This window comes from Meles meles, chromosome 3, assembly GCF_922984935.1.
Source record: "Meles meles chromosome 3, mMelMel3.1 paternal haplotype, whole genome shotgun sequence".
Classification (NCBI taxonomy): domain Eukaryota; kingdom Metazoa; phylum Chordata; class Mammalia; order Carnivora; family Mustelidae; genus Meles; species Meles meles.
In genome coordinates, this window is record NC_060068.1 from 158265964 (window position 1) to 158291609 (window position 25646).

The 25646-nt window shown below is 40.4% G+C and overlaps 1 protein-coding gene across 1 annotated transcript; it reads right to left on the minus strand.

Annotated features, from left to right (window-relative positions):
* Positions 1–674: 674 nt before the first annotated feature.
* On the minus strand, positions 675–18162 carry SUB1 (SUB1 regulator of transcription). The gene is made up of 5 exons (XM_046000210.1): positions 18041–18162; positions 15470–15542; positions 13189–13311; positions 4967–5075; positions 675–3264 (listed from the first exon to the last, which is right to left on the minus strand). The coding sequence occupies exons 2-5, from the start codon at positions 15539–15541 to the stop codon at positions 3185–3187; spliced, it is 384 nt and encodes a 127-aa protein (XP_045856166.1). The 5' UTR covers position 15542; positions 18041–18162; the 3' UTR covers positions 675–3184.
* Between the last annotated feature and the right edge of the window lie 7484 nt (positions 18163–25646).

The following is a 25646-nucleotide window of genomic DNA, read 5'->3' on the forward strand; positions in this document are numbered from 1 at the left end:
ATGCTAAGACGAATTCACATTCCAAAATCATGCACACAGGAAGGTGTTGTTTGTTAACAAAGCCCATTTGACAGATAACTAAGCCATTCATTTTTAGGTCTGTGAAACTGTGATGACACATAGGCCACATTTCTTATTTTTATTTCAACATTTAAAATATTCACAGATGGAGGATTATATTCATTGACATCTCCATGGAAGATGTACCAAACAAAGCATACAGGTTATTCCACAATTACAGAATTACATATTTGTGACTATGTGAATGTTTACCCCAGACTTTATCTGGAAAATACCACTTTAAGAATAAAAACAAAAACTTTAAAGTGTTCCACTGGATTAATGTCCATAAGAAGTAAATAACAAAGAATTTCAGGACATACCTAAATATCAGCCAGCGCTTTTTAAAAAAATTTCAAGCTTGTATAGTGCTCTTCCTGACATCCCTATCAGGAAACCTAAATAACACTCAATTCTTTCTCTTTTCCCCTCAATAGCCAAGCCAGGATGTACGTACTTTTTTTTTTCCTGTTTCTTCCTACATAGAAATAGATCCAATATCACAGCAACTTGACTAGCTAATGAGGTAGGAGTATTCTTCAAAAGCATTCACAAAGTAAAAGCAAGAGAGAATAATCAAATCATAAAGAGGTTTGGTTTTGTTTTTATATGTGTGTGTGGTGTGGGGTTTTTTTGTTTTTCTTTTTTTTTTTTTTTAAAGTGGTTGTTCTTTAAGTAAAATGCCAAGGGCACTGGAAATCAGTCGAATGCTACCCATATTTGAAAAGACAAAGAGGAAAACCCCACTGGAGAAACCCTGCTACGAGTTCACTCAGGGCTGGCATTAATTAAATTCATTCTGGCATTACCAAGTAAGAAACCACTGCCTCAAAATGGCAAGCTCTCTTCCTGGAAGAAATCTTACCAAGAAGGTAATTTTAAACAGAAAACCTCACTCCCCTATCTTCTCTTCTCAGTACAATTAACTGGTCTTTTCTTTTAAACCTAGTTCTCATCCTTCCTGTACCCCCAAAAAGAAGTAAGTTCTATATATTGCATATCCATTTGCAGACTTAAATGAATTTAGCAGTCAACCTATCAAATTCTGTGAGGGAAACACTCTTTATATGAAGGTCTTAATGACACAATGTTGTAGAGCTAGAAAATGCCTAAGTAACAGATATCAGCACCAGCTCTGTGTCAGCAGATTGCTTCAAAATGCACACGCAGCCTGAATACATATAGACCTAGGAAACTTTTCCATTATTCCCTCTTCAACTACACCAAAATCAATGTTCTGTGTTCTAACTACCCTTTCTGTATATATAATAAAGAATACTTTACAAGTCCACCCAATTAAGTTAATAGAATACATGTATCTTCCCAAATAAGGGGAAAGTTATCAATCAAGATATGATTTGTCTAAAATACCATTTTGAACACTTTGGGTACCTATTATCTGATGGAGGTTAAAATACCAGTAGAGAAAATTTGATTCCCCCATTATGCACCTATTAGGATTACTGCTAAAAACATTAGAAAAATCATCTAAAAAATGTAAAAACATACTTTTAAAACAGAAGAACTGCCAGAAAACAATTTAATAACTATACGTGTCCTCGCATCTAGTTTTGAAATCAAGTCCTTGACAATTCTACTATAAAATGTTTTAGACGCAGTAATCAAACTTGGTATAATATTGCAACTTTCCGACATGGCAATAAACCATTTAAGATTAGCTATTGAAAATAGTTTGTTAACAAGAATGTTTTTTTACATGTCTTTAAACCTTTCTTTTTACTATTCCATCCAGGAGTGTGTCCTATCAATGTGATCAAAATATCCTGTTTCACCTCGTTTGAAGAGATTTCCCTCCTCTTCACTGCCATCTTCCTTCATCTCAGTTAGAGTTCCCCTAAATTCTCTTCCTAAGGCACATCTTGCCCTATTTATTGCTGCAAAGCCCCTGAAATCTGTGCCTCAATCAGGGTCTCCATCACTACACTTTAATGAAAATCACTTCCAAGTGCCTGCTAAAACTTAGTAACATTAAGTCTAGAATACTATTGTCCAGTAGATTAACTGCAAAAAAAAAAAAAAAAAAAAAAAAACCCCAAGTCCACTAAGAAAAAGCCAAAAATCCCAAAATATGTGTCTATATATTCTTTCTTCCAAAAACTATCCACATTACCTCCTGTGACAGTAAAGCTCAGTGATATCTCTGGCTACATATAATCCACACTCAACGTTATAAAATAAAATGTTAGGCCAGTAAGCTTTCACAATTTTTATTAACTCCTAATCTAAGTAACAGTATCTGATTTCATAGACATCATCCCATGGTGAACAGGTTTAGTAAGTGAAAGCAAATCAGACATTGAAGTCATTATTCTCTGCAGACTAAGCAATAAGGTACACAGAACACTACAGTTAATGACATACACTTACTTGCTCAGTTTTCATACAAGCCATGTTTTTTTTATCAAACTATATCTCCTAATAGTTAATACAGTAGAATTAGTGAATTAGTTATTGTAGCTCTCATATAATATTTTAATTACAAGTACCTTGTTGAGATAACTAACATGTTGACAGTTTCACTGACTTTCCAAATTAGTATAATATATTCAAGAGAGCAAAAAAGTGAAATGAAAACTGAACATGCCAAGTTATTAAAGGAAAAAATGCCGTAAAAAAAAAGGTGAGGGAAGGGGGAGTGAAGTATCACTGGGGTAGAAAAATCTAGTAAGTCTAGACATTGGGCTGGAAGAAAACAGATCAACTATGGATTTCACAAGTCAGAGTTTATAAATTCAATGCAATACAAATCCTTTTGCATGTAAAAGCCAAGGTGAAACTAACAGGTCTATAAACTGTTACTTTTGGCCTTAAACGGTACCAACTCTTTTGATCAAAAAAGGCCACAACAGTTAAGATTGTATTACTTGATTTTATTTTACACTAGGTGGCGGGCACAAAGCAATCCTCCTTAATAAAGTTGACAATTAGCTTCACTCAGAACACTTTTAATAATGCACATAAAAAAAAAGAAGTATTCATCTTACAAATTGTTCTGCAATCCAAATATACAATAGCTTGGAAAACAACGTTTAGAAAACAAAAGCCAATGTAAAAAGACAGATTAAAACAACTAGAACAGTACAGGTTTCATATGGCTCTGATTTTATAGTTTTCTTACTGCATCATCAATGTCCGAAATCTGTTCCTTCAGTTGGCTCCATTGCTCAGGATTTAAAGAAATACCTAAAACAAAGTTTTAAAAATTAAAAGTTGGAAATCCATTTAAGCTTTGACGATTTTCACACTTCCAACCCGAAAACTGTTTTATCGACAACTGCCACTTTGAATGGCACAATGGCTATCATATTGAGAGTCAAATCCCTTGTTATTACAGATTCATCACAATTACCTGAGCAGACCAGTCTAATGCCCAGTTTTACTTCCAACACTGCATCCTGCACAATACTTAGTACAGCCTGGGAGAACAAACGACGCGAAGATGCATCTCACAGAACCTTGCAAACTAGCAGGCTAAGTGGCCAGGTCCAGATTTTGTATGTAACACTCCATTTCTACATCCAGTTGGTTCCAACATTTGCTCAAAATTTCTGTAGGAACTCAAGGTGAGCAACTTTGTGCTGAGTTCTTCAAGAAGCATTCACTTACTCTGGAGAAATTCCTGGGACATGACCCATACAGGACTTCTCAGAATGTAGACAGTGGTTAAAAATGCATTCTGGAGAGTCCTGCTGTCAGAGTTCAAATCACAGGCTCCCTATCACTAACTGTATGACCTTAAAAAAAAAAACACTCTACTGGTGAGCCTCAGTCTCACCAGTAAAATGGTATTTATACCTCAAAGCAGTGTTGTGAATCAATAAATTAGCTAATGTGAGTGCAAAGCTTACTTATCAGCTGACACATAATAATCACTTAAAATGTTAGCTAAGAACATGCCTTTTAAGTAAAAATGTGAAGAGAAAGCACTTGGCACTTGAAACTTCTAATGTACTAATATTTGACCCACATAAATAGAAAAATAAGCTAGAATTGGAAGAATTCATGGATTTCTCAGAAAACTGCTGGGAGGCCATGAAATTGAGAGGAAGGCAGAAGAACATCCTGGGTCAACACCCTGGAAGGGCTTTAAAGCTTATCAAATTGTTTCAATACATGTTTGCAGAAACAAGAGAAGAACTTTGGCATTGGCCACAATGAAACAACTTCAGTGATTCCAGAAATGGCCTTGACCAAGAAAATGTTAAAGGGTACAGAAACAGAGAGGTTTGGTTTACCAAACCTAAGAACTGCATAAAGCAAACAAGTGGTACCTTCAAGCTAACAAACAGGCAGAGTAGAAAGAGATAAAGAGGCCTATTCTGATCTAAGGATCAACCTCAAGCAACTAACTACCCAAATATAAGAATTTATGTTTGTAAATAAACACTCTCTAGCTATATGATGAATAAATAAAATGTGCTGCTATGATGCTAACAAGCTTGGGACTGGGTAACACACAAATGGAAGAAGGACAAAGACCTGCTAAAAGGCTATCCCCCCAAAAAGGATATCCTTTAGATGAACCTAAAGGAAACACTTATGTAAACCAGAATTTTTCATTCCTAATTTTACAAATGACCCGATAGTGCCTGCTCTACTTAAGAAATCACATTAGTTTTTTTTCCTAAAGCTACATGCAAGCAAATTAGCAGCCAAATGAAGTAATAGAAGTGTGTTCTTTTTCCTGGGTTTTATTCCAACAGCTATTTAAGACATGTCATAAAATAAGTTAAATCTCATGTCTAAAAGACTACAGAAAATACAGAATCAACTAAATGAGGCTCTTCCAAATGCACTGCCAACATTATTTCAATTTGAAATAAGGTAGGTTACCTTTTGGTTTAGTCCTAATTATTAAGACCAAATTCAGGAAATTAAATCTCACCTTTTCTTCCAGGTTTCATTTCACCTTCTGGATCCATCCAATATTCTCTAATATCAATTAGGACTTTCCCTTTAAAGTCCCGAACACTGACGTACCTCATTTTCCCAATCTGCAAAAGAAACAAAAACACAGAAAGGTTCTCATTTCAAAACAGTGTCCATATTTTTATCACAACTTGCTGCACACTCCCTATACTTTGAATCATGAAAGTAACTACTATTCTCAGTATCAAAACTACCACCAAAGGAAATGTCACTGTTAAAAAGAAATCTTTCTTAAAAAGATGGAATTAAAATGAAGTACATCTCACACTTTCAAATTAAAGGAATCATTAGTAAAACAGAACACTATGGAAAACACTACGGTGGTTCCTGAGAAAATTCAAAATAAGAGTATTTTATGCAGCAACCCCACTTCTGGGTATGAACCTAAAAGAAGTGAAAGCAAGGTCCTGAGAAGGTATTTATTTATACGCCCATGTTCACAGCAGCATTACTCACAATAGCCCTAAGATGGGGACAGCCCAAATGTCCATCCTGAGATGAATGGATACACAAAATGTGAGATATATACATACCGTGGGGTATTATTCAGCCTTTAAAAAGGAAATTCTGTCACATGCTACAACATGGATGAACCTTACTGACATGGGCTAAGTGAAATACCACTCACAAAAAGACGCATACTGGGGCGCCTGGGTTCAGCGTCCAACTCCTGATTTCCACTCAGGTCATGAGCCCCACATGGGCTAGGTGGAGAGTCTGCTTGTAATTCTCCGTCTGCCCCTACCTCACACACACACTGAAGCTCTCACTCTAAAATAAATAAATCTTTAAAAAAAAAAAAAACAAAGAAAGAAAAGATGTGTACTTCATGATTCCCCTTGTACAAGTGCCTACACCAGTCAGATTCAGAGAGACAGAAAGCAGAATGGTTAATTATCAAGGGCTGGGGGAAGAGGGAAAGAGGAATGCTTTAAGTTTTGCTAAAAGAAAGAGTTCAGGAAATCTGTTTTATAATAATATGAACATACTTAACACTACTGCATGCTTAAAAAATGGTTAAGATGGTAAATTTTAATGTTGCGTTTTTTACCACAAAAATCATTAGAAAGCAAACTTTGGCAGTGCAAACTACAACCAGTAGGAATCCATAAACCCCACTAGAGGTACCTTTTAAAAATCCAGAGATCCGGTCACTAGAACATGAGAATCCTCTTCCTTTAGACATTCATTTCAAATAACATCTTTAATACACTTCACCATAGTCCTCAAATTAAGAACTTAAAACTACCCACAGAAAACCATTTTCCAAAAACTTGATACTATGCTTAACAAACTACAAATTCCAGAGAAGGAAAAGGCTTTACTCTGTAAAGCACCTTCCAGATGTCTTCACTGTAAGACACTGTCTATACTGTCCAGCACTTCAATTAAAAAGTCATCCTTTCTGATCAAAACTTTCAATGCCTCTACCTATCTCTTATTCATTCTGAAACTACTCTTCAGGGGTGCCTGGGTGCCTCAGTTATTAAGTGTCTGCCTTCGGCTCAAGTCATGATCAAGCCCCGCATCAGGCTCCCTGCTCAGCGGGAAGCCTGCTTCTCCCTCTCCTGCTCCCGCTCCCCCTGCTTATGCTCCCTCTCTAGCTGTGCCTCTGCCAAATAAATAAATAAAATCTTTTTTTTTTTTTTATATTTTATTTATTTCACAGAGAGAAATCACAACTAGGCAGAGAGGCAGGCAGAGAGAGAGGAGGAAGCAGGCTCCCTGCGGAGCAGAGCCTGATGCGGGGCTCGATCCCAGGACCCTGGGATCATGACCTGAGCCGAAGGCAGAGGCTTTTAACCCACTGAGCCACTCAGGCGCCCCAAATAAATAAAATCTTAAAAAAAAAAAACAAAAAAACTACTTTTCAATCCTACTAACTAATAACTGGCCATGATTTTTGTGCTTAGAACACATCAACATGCAAAGATTCTGCATTTGGCTATGTTCCTTTCCCTTCCATCCTGGGTCCCTTGATCATTAAATAATCCTTTTTATTGGGATACTAAGTATTACTGTAGCAGAATCACAGCTATACTGACTCAGTACACATTAACGGCTTCCATCTTGCATACATCCTCTTAGAATGCTTTTTCTGGTCTCAGACAGGTCTGGTTCATTTTCCTTCAGTTTTCTTTCCTTAAGTTCCTGATCCTGCTGGGGTGCCCCCACTTCCAGGCATACCCCATGCTTTATGGAGAAAATGAAGTCCACTGGATATGGGTTAAGTGCTTTCAAATCTCTCTTCCCTGTACTCACAACACCATCAGGCCTTAACTTTTTACTTTTTCTGTCCTGTTTCTTACTTAACGCATTCTTTCCCTTTGCTTATCTACATTTCCTAACATGCTCATTCCCCTCTTTGTCTAAGGCATTTTCTCTAATCTGCAGCATTTTATAACTTTCTCCATGTTTCCTTCTTCCTTTTATTGCCAAATTTCAGAAGAAGAAAAATACTGTTTCTAATAGTTGAATTCCCACTGCCTATTCTAAAGTCACCAGTGATCTTAGGGTCAGTTTTAATGGCTTATTTTTTAATCAATCTTCTTTGCACCCCCTAGTGCCTATCATACTAGGTTCCCAGTAAACTGTCTAAATGAATAAATTAAGACCAAAATAATTATCACAGTGAAACTGTTAATTGTGATTTCTAATACCGATTTAATGACTCTAAGAAATGCAGAAGTATCCTAAGCACCTAACCACAGAACTGAACATTGTTTCATTTTGGTTTTTACAGTAAACCCACTAGCCAGTAAGCCCTGTACCTATTAAGCCCATGAGCTAATAAGCTAGCTGAATATATAACATTAATGTACTGAAAACCTACTGAAGTAATATTAAGTCAAGTACGAGTTCGGTGTGGGCTTGAGCATGTGGAAGAGACCTGAGGTATTAGGATCTAGCCTTGAAAAACAACAGCCCATCAATTAAGTGAAAGAGAAAAAAATGACAAGGACATAGAAGGAACTAAACAGAAAGACACAACAACTGCTGAGATTCGAGGACATGCTAAACAGATGGGAGCTATACTGAAGAGGGCTTGAAAAACCAGGAAGAGAATTCCGGAGCCTTTATGGGTTCGTGGACTAAGAACCAAAACAAAACATAGAAGCAGAAAAAATACTAGTACTACTCTCTTCTGCAAATCTTGTATTCCTGAGAATCCAAAATCTGAAAATAGGGTTAAAACTGTAAAATCACACTAGAGGGACGGTTGGGTGGCTCTGTCAGTTAAGCATCTGCCTTCCGCTCAGGTCACAATCAGCAGGGAGCCTGCTTCACCCTCTGCTGCCACCCCCCCACCCACCCACTTGTGTGCGTGCTCGCTCTCTCTCTTCCCTCTCTGACAAATGGATAAATAAAATTTTCTTAAGAAAAGAAAATTAACAGGCAAACCATGGACCTAAAGACAATGTCCGCTATACTTAGAGCTGACAAACTCATGCCTAAAATACATACAGAATTCTTCCAGCTCAAAAAACCAAATGACCTCTATTTTTTTAATGGGCAAAAAAGACTTGAACAAAGTCCAAAGTAAAACTACAATGAACTCCTACTACACATCCATCAGCTTATGTGAATAGCATCAAATACTGACAAAACCCAGTGAAGACATGTATGAAGCAATCACACGTATGAAGATTCATGTATGAATCTCTCACATTGCTGCTGGGTGCGTAAAATGGTACAGCTACTACAGAAAACAGTTTGACAGTTTCTTATAAAGCTGAACATACACTTACCCTAAGGCCCAGCAAATGCCTCTGATAATTGATCCAAAAAGGAAAAAAAATTCACAAAGATCTGTACAAGAATGTTCCCAACAGTGCTATTCCTAACAGCCCAAGACTAGGTAGAAACAACTCAAATGTCTATCCAAAGTGTAGGGACAAACTGTTGTATAATCCTACAGTGGAATACAACTCAGCAATAAAAAGGAACAAACTACGGATGGATAACCGTAAGAACCGATCCCAAGATGTTATGCTGAGCAAGAGAAACCAGACACAAAACAATACAAACTGTACAATTCCACTACAAAAGGCTGTAGAATAGGCAAAATAAATACACAGTGATATAAATAAGATCAGTAGTTACCTCAGGCAGGGGGAATGACTGCAAAGGGAGGCCAAGAGAGAACTTTCTGGGGTAATGGGAAAGGCCTCATTACAAGAGTGTGTCCATTTTGATCACAGCTGACCAAATTTTAGGCTTAATGTGTGCATTTCGTTATATATATAAATTACCTCTCAATAACCTTTATTAAAAAGAAAGGAATGAGACTTGTCCAATAGTCATCTCTCCCTTGAGGAGAAATGAATAAAGTTGACAGTCTTACCCTCCTCCAAAAAAAACAGAAACAAGAGGTAATATACAGATAGAATGATTAAAGTAGAAAGAATAAAGATCTCTACAATCACATGCTATAAGAGGAAATAATGTAATCGGATGACAGAAGGCATATAATTTTACACGCATATAATGCAGAATTTAACAAGGCGGAAAAACATGAATATCATTCAGAATGTTGATTCTTAAATTTTTTTGATTCCCCGCTCCTTTGGAGATTTGATAAAGGTTATGAATAATTTCTTCACTCACCAAAAAAAATTCAAATAGAGAAATAATAATCTCACGGGTTCCTAGAATGCATACATGAACCCCTAGCTCCACACCATATTAAGAATCGTCTCTGTAATGACAGAATTTTAAAGGATCAGGTTTTTCCTTAAATCATTAAATCAAGTAAGGTAGTACTACTGACCCCTGTGTCTAACTTTGAAGAAAAATGCAGATCAATGTCCCTGTCTCAACCATTCTGACCTTTAGGACACAAGTGCTAAGTATTTACAAAACAGGTCTCCAGGTTGTTTTCAATATCACGTAAGTCCTACCTCCGGGAGGTTATGCTCTACAGAACCAAGTTCTAAAACTCAGAGCTGAAGGAACCAGACTCAAGGCACGCATGTAGGAGTATTTCCGCTCTAGCCAGGATTCTGCCCAAATCATTCTGGAGTTTGAAAAATCAGTGCAGTGACTTTCCTTGGGTACAATTCTCTTCAAGTATTACATTTAAAGAGCTGCTTATGTTTATGCACACTGCTTTATCAGACTAAGATTAATTCTTCTAATTCTCAAGTGATGGATATGAATTAAAAAAAAAAAAAAAGATCCCGTCTTATGGCTATTAATACCTAAACAGTTCTAATTTAGATTTCAGATCTATTTGTTTTTGAAAAGGATACCTGATCACTTGGGTCCTGACAGATTCTAGCAATGTCTTAACAAGTTCCATTCTGTGAGCTGTCTCCAAGGCACTCTCTTAGTAAATGAAAAATACAGAAAACATACAGCTCTATTAAGAACAAACAAACCAGGTGCCTTGGGTGGCTCAGTGGGTTAAAGCCTCTGCCTTCGGCTCAGGTCATGATCCCAGGGTCCTGGGATCGAGTCCCACATCAGGCTCTCTGCTCAGCAGGGAGCCTGCTTCTCCGTCTCTCTCTGCCTACTTGTGATCTCCGTCTGTCAAATAAATAAATAAAAAAAAAAGAACAGGGGCGCCTGGGTGGCTCAGTGGGTTAAAGCCTCTGCCTTCGGCTCAGGTCATGATCCCAGGGTCCTGGGATCGAGTCCCGCATCGGGCTCTCTGCTCAGCAGGGAGCCTGCTTCCCTCTCTCTCTCTCTCTGCCTGCCTCTCTGTCTACTTGTGATCTCTCTCTGTCAAATAAATAAATAAAATCTTTAAAAAAAAAAAAAAAAAAAAGAACAAACAAACCCCTTTACAAAACACAATGAGTCTGATTTTTTCCTCCCAAAACTCATCCTTCACCCATCTAATAAAATTACCAAACCATTATTACAAATAAAAATGAAATCCTCATTCTGTATTATAAAATTAATGTACTCTATCATGCTCTTTAACCAATTAAAATTCAGTATTACCACCAAGATATTTTTTTATGGCCAAAATACCATCACAAGGAAGGCTACAATGGCAACAAAATTTAAAAAGATTATCTCTTAGAATGCAAATCACTGCACTAAGGTCTCTGAAAAGTCACTTTGAAAATAAAATATCTGGTTCCTCCTACAGGTGCTTTCAAAAGGGTGAGGAGACTCATAGCTTGATGAGGCTCAGGAAGCTTTCCAGATGAGATTTTAAAAACTGAACCCACTTTTCTGGTGAAAAAACCATCCCCTAAAAATTGATCTGGTTTTCCCCCAACTGTTCTAACAGAATAAAATCTCTAAATGTGGGTCTTGGTTTCTTCAATGGACAAGCTAAAACCCATTAAAATGACACAGATGCTCTTACTACACAGGCAAAGGGAGGCATAGATGAACAAGAACTGATCAGAGAGAAGTCCAAAACAGTAACCCAAATACTCGGAAGTTTTTACCTCTACTACAAAACATTAAGTTAAAATATTCCAGTGCAGCCCTTCATTCCATACAAGGGAGTCTTTGAAAGGAAGGGATGGATAGCCTCCTACAGATTTCACATTTCATCCTGACCCTTAAGGGAGCTTCCCACAGCACTTAGAATAAAACTCAAACTCCTAAAAATGGCCTTCCAACAGGAAGATGGTGCAAGATCTGGCCCCCAACCTCCTTACCAACGACATCGCCTATCAACTCTCTCAACCAGGCTTCCTAAGCTCTAGCCACAAAACATTTGCACAGATCTCTCTACTTACTCTGAAAAGGATTCCCCCTCCCATTCACTTCGTTTGACTGGCTCATTTAGGTCTTCAGCTTCAAATGTCACGTCCTTAGAGATTCCCAGAGCACCTCCTCTTCCATAATCTGCCCTTTTACTTCTCAGCCCACATTGTAACTTTAATTATAAATACATGTATCAGTATCATATTGATTCCCATATATTCCATGAAACCAGAGATCACGTCTACTTGGCTCATCTCTGCATACCCAGAACTCAGCAAGACCTGATGAAATACGGTAAGCATTCAACTTATTATGAACTCAAAGAAATGAGGGCCCTTTGGTAATTCTTCCTTATATACAGTGACTCAGGTTCTCTACCAATTCAGTCTATTCCCCGATGCTACAGAAGTCAGAGAACTAAAACCCATAACTAAATAACCCATCTGCTTGGTCTATGTTTTTAATATATTTTAGCAAAAACTGTATACACGTAAGATGTACCACTTGACAACTTGATATCAACTGGATCAAATGCCTTGATCCCAGGACCCTGAGATCGTGACCTGAGCTGAGGGCAGATGCTTAACCAACTGAGCTACCCAGGTGCCCCTATTTTCTCATTCTAACCTTAATCCTGGCACTGTCTTTCAAGGCCATCAGAAAGTTAAAAATACGTATCTGTATTATACATAACTATGCATTTTATATATACATACATGTGTACACATATATACACTCTAGCCTTTTCCAGTCAAATGTTTGCAACCTCATTCTAACATTTTGGCTCCAACTAATAATTATGCCCTTCTTGAAACACTTCCCTTGTTTTACCTTGATATTCAATCTTATTCCCCGCTATATAAGAGAGGGCCAATTTCAGTAAACCCACCCACCTCTCCTGTTCTTTTTCAAAGATTTATTTATTTTTGGGGAGAAAATTTATTTATTTATTCCGAGAGAAAGCAAGTGAGCATCATGGCATTAGGGGAGGACAGAGAGAGAGAAAGGGAGAGAATCTCAAGCAGACACCCTATGGAGGGCGGAACCCAACACAGGCTCAATCCCAAAACCCTGAGCAGAAGTCAAGAGTCCCACACTTAACCAACTGAGCCACATACGCACCCTCTTGCCTCTCCTATTCTTATCAAGCCCAAACTATGCAGGCCATAATGCTGTTTCTTCTCCAGTAATACTCCATCCATATTTCACAGCCCAATACTAGACCTATCTATTCCAAACTGCTTCCTAAATGTGCAGTTCTCAATCTCTTTGTTTTTGTTTTTTTTTGGATATCTGTAACTTTTAAATTGCTTTACACTTAGCCAAACTACAGTTTCTAGACTTTAACAATAATCTAGCATTGTATAAATGACTTTCTTTTCTACAAACCTACTCTTATATTTCAAGGAACATTCTTAGTCAATATTATGTAGTATTAGATTAAGGTACTAGTAACATTTTTCAGATCAAGCCAGACACGAATTCCTCTGGATCTAAGGAAATTACCTGGAACATGTTATCATCTCTGCTGCTGCTGCTCTGCTTAGAGGATGACAGGGCTCTTGAAGTTTCACCAGTCTTTTGCTTCTTCACAGGTTTTTCTGGAGTAACTTGCTTTTTCCTCTTTAACTTGAAAGAAAAATAAGCATAATGGTTAAAATTTGCACACATAAGAATAAAACATATCTCAGGTTCAAGCACTTCATTACTTTTTAAGACTTAAAGATTCAAAGGACTACATTTACTAAGAAAAAAATCGTGAACATATATACAGGCAAGTTTCACTTGACAATGGAACTATGGAGCTAACCTAAGATCTAACACAGGTTTTTCAAAATGTGTTCTCAGAAGCCCAAAAACACCTCAAGCATCATAGTAGCAATAACCAGAGGAATAATTCTTTTCTAGACCAGTATCCCACATACGATTTTTTTGGAAGGGGGGGACAAAAAAAAAGAGATAGGGGGCCTGTTGCTTCTGAATAAACCTTTGAAAACCTCAAGTCTACTCAAGTTAGTCAACAACTTATATTTTTATAAAGGATATATATTAATTAGGAAGAAACAACCAACTTATTCCAGTCTAGGATATGCTATTTATACCCTGTCTATTCCAAAAGGGATTTAAACTGACTTTGAAAAGTTATGAATATGCAAAGCTAAGAAAGCTATTTTGTACTGGGCATTAGAAGTCAACACCACAAGAATTTCATCACAAAAAAATCACTGAAGGTGGACAGCAATGTGTTAGATTAGCATCCCAAATCAATGCAATGTTTTAAATAAAGCAACATGATTGTAAAAACTTTTTATATAGCCTCATTCTTAAAACGACCTAACAGACTATGAAAACCAGTAGAGTTCCCAACCTAAACAGCAGAGGGCAGTCATGTTCCTGAGTAGAAAGTAGAAACTAATATATTAATGTCCTACTAAATTAAATGAAGTTAGGTAAAACAGAATGCGCACACGTATATACACTGAAAAAGTTAACGTATTACTGTGTTTACAGGACTAATAGTACTATTAATAGCAAACAGCAAAAACAGCAAAAAAAAAAACAGCTCAATAAAGCAGAAAGCGGATTATTCTTTATATGGGGCTGGGTATCTACAGACTGGCACATAAAAGCTCAGTAAAAATTTGTTAAATGATGGGGCACCTGGGTGGCTCAGTGGGTTAAGCCGCTGCCTTCGGCTCAGGTCATGATCTCAGGGTCCTGGGATCGAGTCCCGCATCGGGCTCTCTGCTCAGCAGGGAGCCTACTCCCCTCTCTGCCTGCCTGCCTCTCTGTCTACTTGTGATCTCTCTCTGTCAAATAAATAAATAAAATCTTTAAAAAAAAAAATTGTTAAATGAATAGTCAAATGCCATTATTAGGTTTGAATTTAAAAAAAATTAAGAGATATTTTCTTCTGGAGTATAGCTAATGTATGCTTTTTGAGGCCTTATTTCAACCTTTAGGTTATATATTCTGTATTTCCCTATAAAGGTCCATCTTCTCCAAGATTCTCCCATAAGCTCTTTTAACTAACACTGCCAACTAAACTCAGAGACATAATTATGTAACCTCCCAGGAAATAAAAAAACAGTTCTGCACAGAAGGAAGCTCTGACAACAGTGTGAGCTGCTCAGTTAAGCAGAATACACGGCTCCCAGCATGGCTGTCATCTAATGTACAAAAACCCTGTTGTCCAAATGCGTAATTTCATGTTAGCTTTGCCGGGTGTTCATTTAACTAAAAAGAGGGGAACAGAGTAAATAACATTCTAACTTAAAATGTACCAAGCCTACTTGGTACATTTAAGATTTAAGATTACTTAAAATGTAATCCTAGTGGGCTGTATAAACATCGTGGCTGAGAAGGTGGTCAAAACTGACATCTGCATTCAAAGAATTCAGGTAATTTTAACTCAACTACAACACACAATACCTAGAGATTAGGCAGGTTTCTGAATAATGGCAAACAAGGCTCTGGCCTCATTCTAATGCTATCCCCCCTAGGGAATAAAGTGGTGGCTCTACAGCTTTGGGGTTCCTAGAAGTCCTCTACCGGAGACTTGTTAAACTCTCAAGACTTGCTCAAGCCTGATTCAGGGGTCAGGACTGTGAATGTACAAGGACCCCAGGCATTTTGGTCAAGAGGTCCAGGAGCCAGCTGCACTTTCTGAAACACCCATCCAGGCACTCATTTTACCATTATGATAAACCTTGCTGTCCTTCAGAACAGGATGTGAGCAAAACTGCTGAATTAAGTTATCACAGAAATGACTTGCATTAACAGTCACCTTTTTGTCAACCTCACTGTCAGAATCGCTGCCAGAAGAGCTTGAAGAAACAAGTTCCTTTGATTTAGGCATTCTGAAAGAAAAATACATTATACACAATAATTTACAAATTGTCTATTACCTTCGACTTAACTCTTTCCCAAGCAAAAATTCGAGAAGTTCCATGGTTCTACCATTTTGTAGTACTGGAGTTGTTACGCTCAGCACAATGCTACAAGTTATACTCTTAATTTATACTCTTCAAAATTGAAAGTAATACCCAGAACCCAGCAAGGAGAATCCAGCAAGGAGAAAGAACTAAATGTCACACACATCTCACACTCCTACACCTCTTTCTCAAACCCATTGGGTGTTTTTATACTTCATTTTAGAGGAGTTAGATGTTTATGGGTAGACTAAATTGTAAAAAGGCAGCTGACAGCAATTTCTGTTAAAACCAGGAATAGGCATATTCTCAGTACTGTTTTATATTTCTCACTGATGAGACCTAACAGAATTATTAATTGCAGGAACTGACCCCAACATTCACACAGCATGGGCAACAGCTGCACTATACAGATGTAATTCGTTGGCCAGCATAATCCTATTTTTTCATATTTTGTGTATGTTCCTAATTTTCTTTGGTTTTTTGATCATGCCGTCAAAATGACAAAAACTAATTCAGAGTTCACAAAGTTAAATATAATTTTTACAGTTTATTGTATTTTACACTGATTTTCTACTCTGAAATAGTTTAACTACATTTTGAAGAATCTGCTTATAGGAGGAGCAAAACCTCTTCTCAAATTCCACTATGACCCTAGCTCCCGCCCCACAAGATACATAACCCAGTATCTTGCTTTCAGGTGGATCTTTATTGAGAGACAGAGTGCTTTGTGCATCGACTTTTGCAGAGAAGGAGTGGGGGGAGCTAAATCCCAAATTTCAAGGAATTCCAAGGCACTCTTTTCAAGACACTTATAAAACCAGGTCACAAACCACTTATTACTAAATTATCTTTAGCCCTCTCTATCTCCAAAAAGACTGAGTCCTATTAATTTCTGTATGCCCTAAAGGGCCCAATATATACAACACACAGTCTGTAAATGTCGAATAAAGGAAAAAAGACTTCATTTCCGCCTCAAAAAATCCCAAGTAATCTAGCTCTCTAGACTACACTTGCCTTGGCAACTAACACTAAAGGTGTTCCACAATAGGAGGTCAAGGTAAAAGAAGTGGGCCATCCATCCCAATTCTAGCCACTAATTTCAAAAAGCTCAAACATGCGCAACCAGCCATGTTGTTTAACTGGTAATTTCCCCATGAGAAGAGTAAATTTGGAGGGGACCAGCAACGTTGAGAACCACATTTTATGTACTATTTCTGTTACTGCTCCATTTTACAACCCTAACTCCAAAAGCAATTAAGGTTTTTTAATGCTAGAAGCTAATGCCAAGAAACATTTTTTAAAAGGTTATTAAATTGGACATAACCTATTTTTTCACTTTGAAACAGTCAAGCGTAACTATGCGGTCTATTAATAAAAGCTGTAGGGGTGGATGCTGTCTACGATCATTTCACAGAACGACTTCGTAAATAACCCAAATTTTAAGACCACCGAAAAAAACAAAAAAAGGTGATGGTAACTAAAGCCACTTTGAACTTTTGACAAGATAAGATTTTTACTTTCACTTAATGAATCTTCACTGTTCGAAGGAGGGGGGCAGGCCAGTAATTCGGGCAGGTGATACTAAAACGCTAGTGCAAAATCTATACAAAACGCAACTGAAAAAAATGAATTTCGGTCTTTGATGATGGCGTGAGGATTAGAAAAGACAAGGTGAAACTAAACCGGGACTAAAGGGCACAGGAATTCGGTACAACACGAGGGTGATGAGCACCAAGACGGGGAAGGGGGTCGCGCCGTGCCAGGAAGCTGCTGGAACTCTGGGGCTGGCAACTGCTGAGGCCCGGGGGTGGGGGGGAACAGGTTGGTCGGAGGGGGCGTGGGAGGCGGTGAAGTGCGGAGGAGACCGTATGGGAAGAGGAGGGACTTGCACCAAGCGCCATTTTCTTCTCTCGAAGCGTTAGCTACCCTCAGCACACCAGCCGTCCTTCCCCCACCCCCCAGGCCTCCTCCGACGGGGTCCTCTCTCCCCCTCCCGTAGAGAGCCCCCCAACCCTGGATGCCGGGGAAAGAGCTCCAGCCAGGCTTTGGGGACAAGCAGGCACCACACGCGGCCCCGCTATGGCCCGGGCCGCCGCTGCATTGTGCCGGGGGCGCCTGGGCCCCCTCCCCGCGGCTTCTCGCCTCCGCCCGGCCGCGCCTCGCAGCCGCACTCGCCACGCCGGGGCCGTTCACGGGAGCCGGCTTCTGGCGCGGGTAGGGCGGCAGAGCATGGGACGCGCGGGTCGGCGACAGAGGAGGAGGTCCAGGGAGGCCGAGGCGGGGAGGCCCGGCAACGCCGCCATTTCCCCTGACCGTGGCCTGCGAGCGGGGTAGAGCCGCCAGAGGCTCGCGGCCCGGCTGGAAGGGTGGGGGCCGGCCAGGAAGGGGCTCGAGGGGGTGGGGGCGGGGTCCCCAGAACTCACGCTCCACTCTTGCAGCCGAACTGCCTTCTGCTCGCTCGCTTGCAACTGACAGAGAACCGGAAGTGACGGAAGCCCAGAGACGCCGGCCCCGCCCCTCTGGGACTGCGCCCACGTGATGGGGCGTGTCCTCCCCGCCGAAACCAACACCGAGACCCTTTCCAGGGCCTTAAAGGGACCCGCCCTCGTTTTCAGCGGTTCCCTTGAAAGTGAAAGGCTAAGTTTGAGTATGGTCTGTGCATAAAACAGGAACAGGAAACCTCGAGCTTTGCACTCGTTCCATAAATACTTCTTGTACTAAAGTGAAGTGTTCTTACAGAAAAAGCCCATTTTCCCAGAAATGGTTCTTTACCCCCATTCCCAATTATTTGACTCTGCCTGGTAAAACTCAAAGGAATTTTTAATTCCAGAAAGTGCCAGAAATCTTTACAGAAGTCGTTGGCCACACACATCCTTATCTTTAAACTGAAGTCCTGGGGGTAGTTCACAAAAGGGAAATCTATAGTACTAGCAGGAACATGACCAGTAGATTACTTTAGTGTATATGTAATGAATGCTTACTATAACTAAAAATATATTTCGTTTTATTTATCCAACACACATTTATCAAGCACCCACTATGTGCCACGCATTGCACGAGGCACTTTGCCTATATTACTCATCCTAACAAGCACTTTCTAAAGCAGGAATAATTATTCTATTTTATAATGAAGAAACCAAGGGTCAACAAGGTTGAATAAGCTTCTGGAGGTTATGGGAGTAAGTCATTATTCAAACCCTGCAATGCCTGCCTGACTCACAGTGCTGCAGACTGAGGGGAAAAGCCAAAGTTCTTACCCCTCTCCTGGTCATGCAGCATCAGGTTAGATGACCACTTTTCAAAAATGAAACAGTTCCTGTATAATTCCTTTTATATGATGTTCCAAAACAGGCAAAAAAATCTATAGGGATCCAGTTCAGGTTGCCCTTGGGGGATAATCAGTTGGGACCAAGTATGAAGGAATCTGCTAGGATGCTGAATATGTCTCGGTCTGGTGGTGATTACACAGGTATGCACAGATATAAGATTTCATTTAGTATTTGTGCATTTCACAGTACACTTCAACAGGAAAGTTGAAAAAGGGGGGGGGGGGAAGTAAATAATATTTAAATTAATTTGTTAAAAAAAAAAATGGAAGGTACTCAATCACCACTATTCCAGCATGGTTACTTGCTAGCCTAGAGCTTATACACCTAGAGGAAGTTTGGGGAGCTCCCCCACCAAACTATTGACCAAAGTTCCCCTGAAGCCAATGATGCCTACCCTAGGGCATTGTGGGGGGTATCTAGTTGTACTGAACTCATATACTGGGGTAACTAGAGGATCATTGGGCTGCCCAGCCCTGAGAGCCATGAACGTGACTCTTCCTGGAAATCTGGTGTTGGTTGAGAAAAGACAGGGTTCAGAACACTGGTTGTAGCCATCTGATTCCCAACCTCCACTTCTTCTTCTCCACAACAGAAAGAGTTACAACTCTGCTCAAATGCAAGACACTGCCCAAAGTTCCTTTCCTAGTTTATTCATTCATTCAATAAACGTGTTCAGCATCTACTCTATGTTGGCACTACTCTAAGCACTGGAAATTCAGGAATAAACAAGATCGATAGGGCTGCAGTAAACACATGAAATAGACTATAAATAAGCAAAGAGTTAGATAAAGATGTTAATTTCAGATAAGAAAAACAGGATGATGCCATACAAAGTGTTGGGTGAAGTTAATTTAGATGTGATTAGGGATGAAATGGAGCTATTTGGATAGGGACCTAAATGAAAAGGGACAGTGGGCTAAAAATTTTGGTGCTGGAGGTTTCTTTTCTTTTTTAAGATTTATTTATTTATTTATTTATTTATTTATTTATTTGAGAGAGAGAGCATGTACAAGCACAAGCCCAGGAGTTGGAAGGGCAGAGGGAGAGGGAGAGAGAATCTCAAGCAGTCTCCACACTGAGCACGGAGCCAGAGGTGGGGCTCAATCTCACGACATTGATATCATGACTTGAGCCAAACCAAGAGTTGGGCCAGTTAACTGACTGAGCACCCCAGTGCTGGGGGTTTCAAGCAGACCAAAGGCCGTAAGATCCAGATGAGTCTGAAGATCAAATGTTCTCTTGATGTAGAAGCTCATTAGAGACAAGGGGCTAATACAGGTATGGCCCACCCAGCAGCTCCACCGGCTCGTGCAGGGTGGCTCCTGTGCTAGGATGGGTTGGCCTGCAGAGCTGGTGGCTTCTGGCCTTTCTCCAAGACGCAGGATAGCACCTCTGCCTTTTCTTCTTTCCTCACCACTGCTAATCAACACCAAGGAATCCCACAGCTCCCCTCCAGTGGTATCTGTGCCCAGAGAAATGGATCTGTGTTAACCAGGGGTTTGTATTTTGAGGGATCAGTCTTCCTGCAATAGTGCAAGGCCCTGTCCAATCGTCAAATGACAGCTACAACAACAAATACTATAAAATTCTGCAAATAGCTGAGCCTCCAGATTGGAATGAACTGGGAACACTTTGAAGAGAAAGACAGCCTTAGGGGGAACGAGAGAGAACATGTGGACTGGGAAAAGAGGAACACTCTGCAAGGTGTGACCACAAAATGAGTAATGCACTTTGAGAAGCTGTGAGTGTGGATCCGATCAGAGCAGAATTGGCACAGAGGAAGAGTAGGCAGTTCTTTGGAAAAGTAAGATGAAGGCAGATGGTAAAGGGCCCTAAATGAAGTCCAGGGAGTTTGAATTGTCCCATATGAATAAGAAGACAGCGAAGATTTTTGAGCCAGGGCAGTTAAAATGGGAAGGTCTGCAGTGATGTGAACATGTGGCCGAAGAAGGAAGAAAGAAGAGCTAGAAGCTGGAAACCCTATAGAGGAGGTTTCTCTGGTTGTGAAAATAAGAAATGATACATTTCTAGAATATCAAAGTGACTGTCCTATGGACTCGGCCCCAGCTGAGCTCTCTGTGCTCATGTCTGGGTCCAACAAAGAGACCACTAGGAGTAATAAGGAGAAGAAAGATGTGTTCTAAACTTAAACCCGCTGGATCCAAGCAACTTTGCTGTAAAAACCATTTGCCTGTATTACATGCAGAGGAAACACAGTCAACCTTCCTTCTTTGCCACTGATTGGAACACCACTGTGGAATTGTGTGGGCTCAAGGTGAGCCTAAAATAAAATCCTAGGCCTCAGTGTACAACAAGCAAGGACATAGTACCCAGGAGAGAGGGGAGACCTCGACCCCAGCAGAGCAACGCTTGGTAAAAAACAGTACTCAGCAGAGACCACCAGGCCCTGGGTCAATCTCACTCCTGTGTAAGTAGCAGAGAGACCTGCATTGTCATGGCCACCATAGCAGAGAACAAAGACAATGCAGAATCCCAAAACGTGAAGCAGAACCGTAGGTAGAAAAATGGTAAGGGAGTTGGCAACATAGGTGCAGAATCCTATGGAAGCTCAGAATTGCAGGCCGGAGATGCCACGGAAGGGTAGGGGGTACAGGGGATGGGAATGGGAAAAGTGGGGAATGGTGGGGACTACATACGGAGCAACGACAGCAGGGGTTCCCATCCACCCCGCCCTACCTTCTCTGGTCTATCTTCTCTGGAGAAACTGGACGGAGTGTGGCATGCGTGCAGGGTTGGAGGAGCGAGCTGAATTTAGAAGCTGCATCTACGCCTGAACACTCATGCGAAACATCACTCCCCAGACCCTTCCCTTTCTAGGGTTATTTGACTTCTAAAAGATTAAATGCAGACTAAAACACGAGTTAATTCCTTAAAATATATACATTTTGTGGGGCCCCTGGGTGGCTCCAATGCTAAGCATCTGACTCTTGATTTCAGCTCAGGTCATGATCTCAGGATCGTGAGATCAAGCCCCGCGTGGGTGTGGAGCGTGCTTAAGATTCTCTCTCTCCCCTTCTGCCCCTCCCCCCCCACTCATAAATGTGTGTGCGGTCACTCGCTCAAAATAAAAGAAAACAAATATATATATATATGGGGTGTGTGTGTGTATGTGTGTGAGAGAAACTCTAAATCATAATGAAATAAAAGTAGCCACGTAATATGTAAATAAACACTGAGACAGTCTGCTGATGGGGGTTGGTCTGCTCACTTGTTCCCCTCTCCCACACATGCACCTACCTGACAAAATTGTAGGAGAGGAGTTCACCTCCACACCCTCTCTGAGAATTAAATTGACATAAGACAGAGAAGGAGGAGAAAAGTGTACAAATGTAATGTAAGTTTTGCTTGGCACGGCAGCTCTCATAAGGAAATGAAGACTCAAAGTAGTTGCAAAACCCACAAGCTTGTCTATTAGGTTGGAGTAGAGGTAACTGTGGAAAAGTTACGTGGGGAGGCTAAGGAAAGATAAGAATTATTTGAACAAGACCTATTTGTACAGAATCCTCTCAGTCTCAACTTCCTGCCGTGTTGATAAGAACGTTACTTTCCTTCTGGTTTGGGAAAGACATCTTCCATATGGGGCTTTTATCTTCTGCATTTAGGAAGAAAAGGGGGATAGTCAGAGCATCCTTCTTGTACCGGCTGGGGTGTTTTTTAAGTGCTTTTAGCTCAAAATAATTTTGATGTCAATTTCAAGGCCTATTTTGGGATGACGTAGTTTGGTCTCCTTCAAAATCTTTATTAATATTCTAGGTAATACCAAGCACAATAAATAAATACATCGTCCTTTGCGTCTCCATCCCCTCCCCTTTTAACAAAACTTTTCATTCAGTTTCTGTGTCACTGAGAGAACTGGGCGATATGCCTGCACGAGTTTGGGTTTCAATTTGCTGAGCTTTGGGAGGAGGAGAACTGTTAAGGAAGTATGAATTTTTAGAAGCAGGGAAATGTGAGGCTTTGCATGCAAATGCAGTTGGCTGTTTTCTTGGGTTTTGATACTTGGGGAAACTGTTAGCAAATCCTTGAAAATAAGTGATTTCCACCATTTAAAATATATATATATATATATATTTCAAAAAGTTAACAAAAATAAATGTTTACATTTAAGTAAAAGTAGAAGGACGGTTTTTGTTGTTTGTTTTTTTACAGCAAAATAAGACTGCAGTCGCCTTCAAATAATAAGAAGGAGGTGAATTCATGTACCGTTGTACAGGATAGGGTGGGGAATTGTTTCTTTTTTAAAAAATTATTTATTTATTTTAAGTAATCTCTAGATCCAACATGGGGCTCAAAGTCATAAACCCTGAAATCAAGAGTCACGAGCTCCTCTATCTGAGACAGCCAGGCACTGTGGGAATTGCTCCCTTTATAGGGAAAAATCCTAGAGGGAAACTTTGGATGTGAATGGATGCCATCCCCTACTCCAGGTCTTGCTCTGGAAGAAACGGCTGCTGCAAAATGAGCTGAATTTGAAGTGTCTATATGTAGACCCAAAAAGAAGGTGGTTTGGGGAGCTGAGATAGAAAAGAAGAGAAAGAGTGAGAGAAACAGTCTGGTTACCCTGGAAGACCAGAGTCTGAGGAAGAGACAGATAGGGAGAAATCCCTAGAGCCTTGGAGGGGCAGGAGGACTCTTCAGGGGTTCCCTGCCATGCACTGCGCTGCAAACATCTCCAGTACTCTGTTCTTCCAAAATTTCAGAAAAAGGTTTGTTCGGGCAGCAGGATATTGTTTTGAAATATTACCCCATATGGTTCCTATTCCCAGCACTTCCCACTTTCTGACCCTTATCCTCCCCACCTTCCCACTTTCCCAGCTACAGCATTCCACCAGGAGAAGGATGTTAGAGCAGAGCACAGGTCTCAGATTCTTGTGACTTTTAAAATCTTAGGAATTCAGGCATAAACTATAAACTTAAAACAGTATGTCATGAGCCAAATCCTGTTCTTTCTGTCCCTACCCCAACCCCCTGGAGATGTTCTCCAGACTAGAAAAAGGAAGAATTAAAGAGGAATGAAATAAAATTCTCTTCAGTGTCTTTGAACAGTACCCCTGTGCCCGGTCCCCAGACCTGCCCTGGGGGACAATGCCCAGAGAGCAAAGCAAACCAATGACTTTCTAGCCAGGTAGGCAAGCTCCCAGAGGTTCTCTGTACCCACACGGGGTATACACAGAGATGTCTCTGTGTCAAGGGTGGCAGGCCTAAGGCAGCCTCACTCATTTCCGGGATCCACCAAGGTGCTACAGGACTCCTTGCCAAGAGTAGCCCAGATGTGGCCCTGGCAACCAACAGATCTGGGTTGCAGTCAGGGCAAGATCTCACCAGCCACAATCTGGATAGATTGAGCAGAACAAAGGACATCTCCGCAGCTACCAGTGTGAAGAAGCAAGAAAGATAAGAACCAGACATGACCAACTCTTAACTGAAGACCTGCCTGGGCAGATGGGGGAAAAATAGGCTAGACCCCACCACCACCCTGATGATCTGACAGCATTAAAGCCCACCCCACCCCTGCCCAGAATTTAGAAGGGGAAAAAGAAGGAAGGGGAGAAATCAGAGTTTAACCTGAAATTGGCTAAGATGAAGCTTCTGTCACTAGATGGAATGAACAGGGTGACTGTCAGATGCAATCATAGAAAAATCAAGAAAGTCACATTTCTCCTGAGCCTGAGTGTGTAGCACAAGAGCTGTACCTGTAACATACAAAGAAGAGGGGACAAGAATTAATGGAAGAGGAGCAAAGCTATGTGCCAGGGATGGGGTGGGCACTGAGGGGGGTCAGGAGCCCTTGGTCAAGAGCATCTAGACTAAAATAGAGAAGCAGACCACAGCACGGAATGATTAGACCATAATTCTCTCCAGAAGATTTTTGGACAACTTAGCAAGGTTGCTAGAGATCCTGCAGCAAATGAAACAATAGCAATAACCATTCCATTTGAATCTTAAAGTGTTGGTGGCTTTGGACATCAACAGGTCTGGGGAACGCCTAGGAAGGGGGCCTCTGGATCATACAGGAAAATAAGGAAAGGAGTGCAAGGGAGTCTGAGGCACCCTTCAGTGCAGCGACACTGAAGAGGTGGGAACAGAAAGGGTACGACATAACAGGGTGGTACACCCTCTCCCTAAGAGAAGACCCTGGAAGCATCTCTCCTTGCAGGATATGAGCGACATCCTTCAGAAGTAAAGAAGTGAGAAAAAGCTAAGAGAAAGAAGTCATGCTTCACAGGCTTTGAGGAAGACAGAGAAAGTTCTGGAAAGTTAGGTCTAGAGACAGAGAGGGAAGGAACCAGTAGGAATACTCCCTCAGTGGGCTTGGCTTCTGTGAGAAATAACACCAGATCAAAAAGCCGACAGCAATCAAAAGCAAAGAGCAAAATTCCTCTGTAGACAGCTGGAGACCAAAGTGGACAAACCGATAGGAATGTGGGGAGACAGGGAGTGTTGTGTTTGCGCCTGAGTAAGCTATGCTCTACTCACCAGAATCTTCTTCTACCAAATAAGCTGCTAACAGGCTTTTTTTTTTTCCCCATTTATCTGCTGAATTAACTTTCACAGTAGAACATTAAAAAGTTAATAATTTATAGTTCCCAAAGTTTAATACTTCTTCTCACTCAAGTAATTATAAATAAATATGAATTATAGGTAAGGCCATATGCAATGAGTAATAGGAATGTTTTTA